The sequence below is a fragment of the Antrostomus carolinensis genome, unplaced genomic scaffold (assembly GCF_000700745.2).
Source record: "Antrostomus carolinensis isolate BGI_N321 unplaced genomic scaffold, ASM70074v2 scaffold8950, whole genome shotgun sequence".
Taxonomy (NCBI): Eukaryota; Metazoa; Chordata; class Aves; order Caprimulgiformes; family Caprimulgidae; genus Antrostomus; species Antrostomus carolinensis.
In genome coordinates this window covers 363-6,585 of record NW_010290522.1, presented here as the reverse complement: position 1 = coordinate 6,585, position 6,223 = coordinate 363, and the positions used below count along the sequence as shown (strand labels likewise).

The window sequence follows — 6,223 nt, the reverse complement described above, 5'->3', positions numbered from 1 at the left end:
TTTTTTTTTTTCTCCCACATGGTTTTCAGACCATTGATGAAAGAGAAACTACATCAAGGGATCACGCTTGTGGTTGACAGATACGCCTTTTCTGGAGTGGCCTTCACCAGTGCCAAAGAGGTGAGTGAGACCTGCAGCAGCCCATGCCCCCTGTGTATTTGGGGAAGCAGCTCCACTTAGAGGCTCCAGAGAACTGGGGAAATTAGGATTGAAATAGAGGGATGGAAGTTCCAGCTCAGGTACTGACATGGTCTGTTGGCCCAGATCTACCCCTTCCCCAGAGAGAGCAGGGAAACTAACTCGGTTACTCTTTGTAAATGTGGACAGGCTCCTGGCTGTTGGGAAGCCAGCCTATTTGACTCTGGAGAATGATTATGTGAGTTTATTTGAGATTCTCCACACTTGCTCTTGCTGCTCACCCATACATTTGGAAAGAATAACAGAACCACCTATGTTGGAAGGGACCTGTGGAAGTCACGAAGCCCAGCCTCCTGCTCAAGAGCAGGTCTAACATCAAGCAGGCTGCTTGGGACCACATCCATCCCAGGTCTGAGTATATCCAGGGATGCAGATCCACAACCTTTCTGGGCTATTCTTTCAGTGTTCGATCACCCTCATGGTAAAAATTATTTTCTTCATTTAGCCTGAATTCCGCACATTCCCACCTGCACCTTTTGACCTGTCTCTGTTTTCAAGACAAATCAGATCTGTCAGCCTCTCTTTGGGTCATTCTACACAGCACTAAGATCCTCCTGAGTCTTGTGTTCATTCTCGTGCTCTGAGAACGCTGCCCTGGAAGATCAACCAGTTCTCCTGGGCCTCTGTCTTCCATGTGAGTTTCCCAAAGCATCCAGCCAAGAGGTCCCTAATAAACAGAAATCCGCTCTCCTGAAGTCGACACTAGCAATTCTGTTTTGTTGACTCCTCTCCAGATTTTAAACCAGTCTTGTGTTCGCTGCAGCCAAGGCTGCTCTTGACCTTCACATCTTCAACCAGTTCTTTCTTGCTCATGAGTAACAAATCCAGCAGGGCACCTCCCCTCACTGGCTTATTGATCGCTGTCTCAAGAATTTCTTCAGCATGCTCCAGAAACCTGGATTGCTTGTGCCCAGCAGATGGGCAGGTGGTTTAGATCCTCCATGAGTACCAGGACCTGCAGTTGTGATCCTCCTTCCAGCTGTCTAAAGAAGGTTCCTCAGTGTCCTCTCTACAACCAAGCAGTCTGTTGCAGGCCCTGCCCCGACATCACCCAGTTACTCTGCCTCGGTTGTGCTGCTTTCAGGTGAGCCTTCATTATAGTATCGTCCCCCAGACATGTCCTCCTGGCCTCCCACCTTCAGTTCTCTACAGATTGCAAACCTCTGACATGCCTAGTGTAAAACTCTCTTCACAGGCTTAGCAAGCCTGTTTCCTGCTCAGTCACCATCAGTCCTCAAAGAGCTTCCTGTTGTCACAGAAGATGAAGCCCTGTCAGCAACACCAGCTGTGTAGCTGAGAGGTGACCTACAGTTATTCCTGCCCAAGCCTTTCCTGCTTTTCCTGGAAGGACTGAGGAGATTGTGTGCCCTGCACCCTCACCTCCAGAGCCCCCCAGTCACTCTTGATACATTTGAGCTCAGTCACCATCAGTCCTCAAAGAGCTTCCTGTTGTCACAGAAGATGAAGCCCTGTCAGCAACACCAGCTGTGTAGCTGAGAGGTGACCTACAGTTATTCCTGCCCAAGCCTTTCCTGCTTTTCCTGGAAGGACTGAGGAGATTGTGTGCCCTGCACCCTCACCTCCAGAGCCCCCCAGTCACTCTTGATACATTTGAGAACATGATGAAAGCATGAAGGCTGGGTGGAGAATGGATGGAGAGCAGCAGCCCTGAGGAGAAGGACTTGGGGTGCTGGGGGACGAGAAGCTCAACATGAGCTGGCAATGTGTGCTCACAGCCCAGAGGCCAATAACCGTGTCCTGGGCTGCATCCAGAGCAGCGTGGGCAGCAGGTCGAGGGAGGGGATTCTGCCCCTCTGCTCCGCTCTCCTGAGACCCTCCCTCTGCAGTGCTGCCTCCAGTTCTGGAGCCATCAGCATCAGAAGGACATGGACCTAATGGAGCGAGTCCAGAGGAGGCCACGAGGATGATGTGAGGGCTGGAGCACCTCTGCTATGAGGACAGGCTGAGAGAGTTGGGGCTGTTCAGTCTGGAGAAGAGAAGGCTCTGGGAAGACCTTCCAGCGGCCTCCCAGTACCTGAAGGGGCTCCAGGAAGGCTGGGGAGGGACTTGTGACAAGGGCAGGGAGTGACAGAACAAGAGGTGATGAGTTGAAACTGGAAGAAGGGAGACTGAGATGAGATCTGAGGAAGAAATTGTTTGCTGTGAGGGTGGTGAGACACTGGCCCAGGTTGCCCAGAGAAGCTGTGGCTGCTCCTCCCTGGAAGTGTTGAAGGCCAGGTTGGATGAGGCTTTGATCAACCTGTTCTAGTGGAAGGTGTCCCTGCTGATGGCAGGGGGGGTTGGACTGTATGAGCTTTAAGGTCCCTTCCAACCCAAACTATTTGATGATTTTATGAAAGTGTCACTGGTGCCCACCTGGATGAGCAGGCAGGAGTCACAGAGGGTTGGACAAGCCTCAGTGGTCTCCCCACAACATCGTGGATTCATGTGCGCTGATGGAAGTAATCAAATTTGTATACAGACTCAGAACATGACTCAGTATTTCTCTCTGATGGGCTCTGGAGAAGAGATGTTAAAACATCTAGCTCTGTCCAACTGAGGTGACCATGAGATATGCACAGCACCCAGAAAACCCAGCCCCCCAAAACTACCAGGACTGAATTCCCACATGGTAAGCCTGATACCGCCTTTTTAGTCTGTAGCTTGTGCTTAGTGTTTTGGGCTGCATCTCCTCTCTGGCTGTTCCGTTTCCACCTGCTCTCCAGCTAACCTTTACCTTCCTTTTTTTCACCTCAAACTTGTTTCTCTTTGTTTGGGACAGAACTTCAGCCTGCACTGGTGCAAACAGCCTGACGTCGGACTCCCAAAGCCAGATCTGATTCTGTTTCTTCAGTTAAGCCCAGAGAAAGCAGCGGAACGCGGGAACTTTGGAAATGAACGTTATGAGAACAGCTCCTTCCAAGAGAAAGTTCTACAGTCCTTCTATTATCTGATGAAAGACAAGACCTTAAACTGGAAGGTGAGGAACTAACCCTAATGGGTCTGTCAGGGACTGGGGTGGGGTGTCTCATGACAGCTCCCGAATTGTGCCCATCACATCCCTGTGTTCCCCCTTCCTGCCCCTGGTAAGAGGCCAGGGGGACACGTTGGGGACCACCCAAGGGCACTGTGGCCTGTTGCAGTGAGGGTACTTCTTCTTCCAGGACATGCTACAGGACCCTGTTGGGATGGAGGGAAAACTTTTGGTTGGTTGATTTGTTTTCTAAAAGAGCTTTGTGGAAATCATTCTCTTTCTTAAAGACAAACTGACAAACCTGGGTAGAAAGCAGTGGGACACCCTTGTGCTTTTCCATGACCATTTCCTTGGTGTCCTGCAGCATCTGCCAAGGATTCTGAAATCCCTCCTGCAGCTTGTAGACACAATACTGATGATCACCTTCCTTCTCACACAGCCGGTTTCCATCTTACTGCCACCAGAAGTCTCTCCAAATACATGATCTTTTTTGTTCCACGCTGCTGTATTGCTTTTCCTTCTTGTTCATCCATTTGAGACACTTGGAAAACTTTGTAGTTTGAGCAGTTTCAGTAAGACCTAGATTTTGTGTGGCCTTCCTAGGTTGATATGCTGATAGGTATTTGGAGCTGATTACATATTCTTTCATAAAAAGTGTATATATTTGTATATATACAGTTAATTACATAAATGTACATTTATGTTTAAAACATTAAAAATATTTAAAGGGATTCAGGGGAAAAAAAATTACTTTGTGACTTCTGTGGTTCAAAATTTAAAATGAAATGCCTACTGCTCTAGTATCAGCATTACTGTCTCACTGCTCTGTAGACCTTCTTTTTGAGTGTATTTAGGTAGAAGTTGGCTTTAAAAAAGCAGGTTGAGATGAGATCTGAGAGAAATTGTTTGCTGTGAGGGTGGTGAGACACTGGCCCAGGTTGCCCAGAGAAGCGTGGCTGCTCCTCCCTGGAAGTGTTGAAGGCCAGGTTGGATGAGGCTTTGAGCAACCTGGTCTAGTGGAAGGTGTCCCTGCTGATGGCAGGGGGGTTGGAACTGGACAAACTTTAAGGTCCCTTCCAACCCAGACCAGGCTGTGATTCTATGATCCCTTGGATTCCCAAATGGGGAAGTTTGGTTCCCCATTTATCCCATGTGTCTATCATGTAGGCTGAGGTTTTCTGGTGAGGGCATCCTTTTTACCATCTCCATCACCCTGACAGTGCTCAGTCATGAGACACAGGCAGCATCTTCTGCTTATTCTGTAGCTTTCATGCAGGAGGACACAGGTTATGAGTAAGTTACTAGTCACCAGAAGCTGCAGGTGTACACAGATTTGCCAAATAATCAGACTGCATAAGGGAAACTTAATTCTTCACAGCCTGTTTCAGGTAAACCTGATTCTGTCAAAGATTTTTTTGTGTATTGTCAGAACCTGAAGGACCTAAATGTACAACCATCATCAAACTAGAACTTTTATTCCAGTAAAGTTCCAGCCACCCAGGAGTGATGCAGTTGTTCTTTAAACTCCCTACATCACAATGACTGGAAAAAGGGCTGTCAGAAAACATGTACCATAGGACAAAACCCCAAAAGGATGCATTTAACAAAAATAAGTGTGCTGTCATATGAGACAATGTAGAACTCGTGTATAGTCTGCACACTCTGATCTTTCCAGAGATTCTAGCAGTGGACTGCATTCCTCTTACTACCTCTCTTTGTTATTTCTTTTGTTTTCTATCCATTGCGTGAAAGGAGTTTTCACTTAAAGCAACACATCTGCTTAAAACATCCCAAAGTGCACAACTATCAAACAGCTAAATATCAGAACAGATGCTGAAGAGGAGTCCCTGAAATGAGCACGGAAATCCAGTTTCAGTACCCGTTAAAGGCAGAGTTAGCATTCCTGGCTCTTTGGCCCTCAGTATCAGGCAGAATAACAGACATCAAACAAAGAACCGTTTAGTCCAGGGCATGAAACGGAGCTCAGTGCCATCGGTTACACAAATAAACTGAGATCAGCAAGCTGCTTCAGGATGTTGTGTGAGCACAAAGGTGCTGTAACAAAAAGGCTACCATTTAATCCATCGCATATCCTCGCAGCCTGTGATAAATCTGTACCTCTCCACATCTTTTCACCAAATCCTTCACCTTGGTCACTCCCTCAGCCACCCAGGAGTGATGCTGTTGTTCTTTAAACATCAGGCTGAGGAACAGCAGTTTCATACAGTTCTACCACCTTTACTGACCTCAGCTCAAAGTATTTTAAAAAAAATCCAAACAAATCTGAAATATGATGGATTTTTAGAGGTTCCTACTATCATGGGTGGAGTTTATTTTGAAGAATCACTGAAGGATCAATACAGTGATGTTTCTGGGGGACTACAGACCAGGATGAAGAACATTTACCTGCCTTTATATCACATGCCCCAAAGACTGTCAGCAAATATGCAGCAGCAGGTTTTCTTCCGTTGCCCTTCATCCAGCCTCACATCTACTTCTTAAATGTCTATTCCTGAATAAAATAGATTTTTTCCAATTGCACTCCAGAAGTGGTGCACAGGAGGTGTAATTAGCACATTTCACTGCTCATTAATACTATTAATACTGAGGAATGGGGGAGCAGATGTAACAGCAAGGTGAGTTTTTCTCGTTTGGTGTTATTAATTGAGGAACATGTTTCTGTATTTTTTTTTTTGTCTTGGAAACAGACAATGGATGCTTCAAAGAGCATAGAAGATTTGCACAAGGAAATCAAGTCCATTGCAGAGGAAACCATGCAGGAGGTTCAGAATAAACCTTTGGGAGAACTCTGGAAATGAAATTTTATACAGGTTATTCCTTTAGACCTGAGGGAAAACTCACCTCTTGGATCTTCTTGGTTGGATGACTCCCCTGCATCACCTTCCAGTAACTGCAGCTTAGATCCTGTGTATTCTTTGGGGTCCAGCATTGTGATTTTATCTGCTCCTCCTCTCCATCCTGCATAGCCTCTGCTGTATTTTATAAATGAACATGTGATGAGCATGTAACAAATTCCTAATAAAAACCTCC

General features: G+C 46.6%; 1 protein-coding gene across 1 annotated transcript; it reads left to right on the top strand.

The window, feature by feature from the left end:
- Positions 1-18: 18 nt before the first annotated feature.
- Positions 19-5,991, top strand: DTYMK (deoxythymidylate kinase). Its single transcript, XM_029086380.1, has 3 exons — positions 19-120; positions 3,053-3,178; positions 5,881-5,991. The coding sequence occupies exons 1-3, from the start codon at positions 19-21 to the stop codon at positions 5,989-5,991; spliced, it is 339 nt and encodes a 112-aa protein (XP_028942213.1).
- The last annotated feature ends 232 nt before the right edge of the window (positions 5,992-6,223 follow it).

Coding starts and splice junctions, on each gene's coding strand:
- DTYMK (XM_029086380.1), top strand. CDS start 19: ATGGTTTTCAGACCATTGATGAAAGAGAAACTACATCAAGGGATCACG. Junction 121..3,052: donor CCTTCACCAGTGCCAAAGAG/GTGAGTGAGACC, acceptor CTGTTTCTTCAG/TTAAGCCCAGAGAAAGCAGC. Junction 3,179..5,880: donor ACAAGACCTTAAACTGGAAG/GTGAGGAACTAA, acceptor TCTTGGAAACAG/ACAATGGATGCTTCAAAGAG.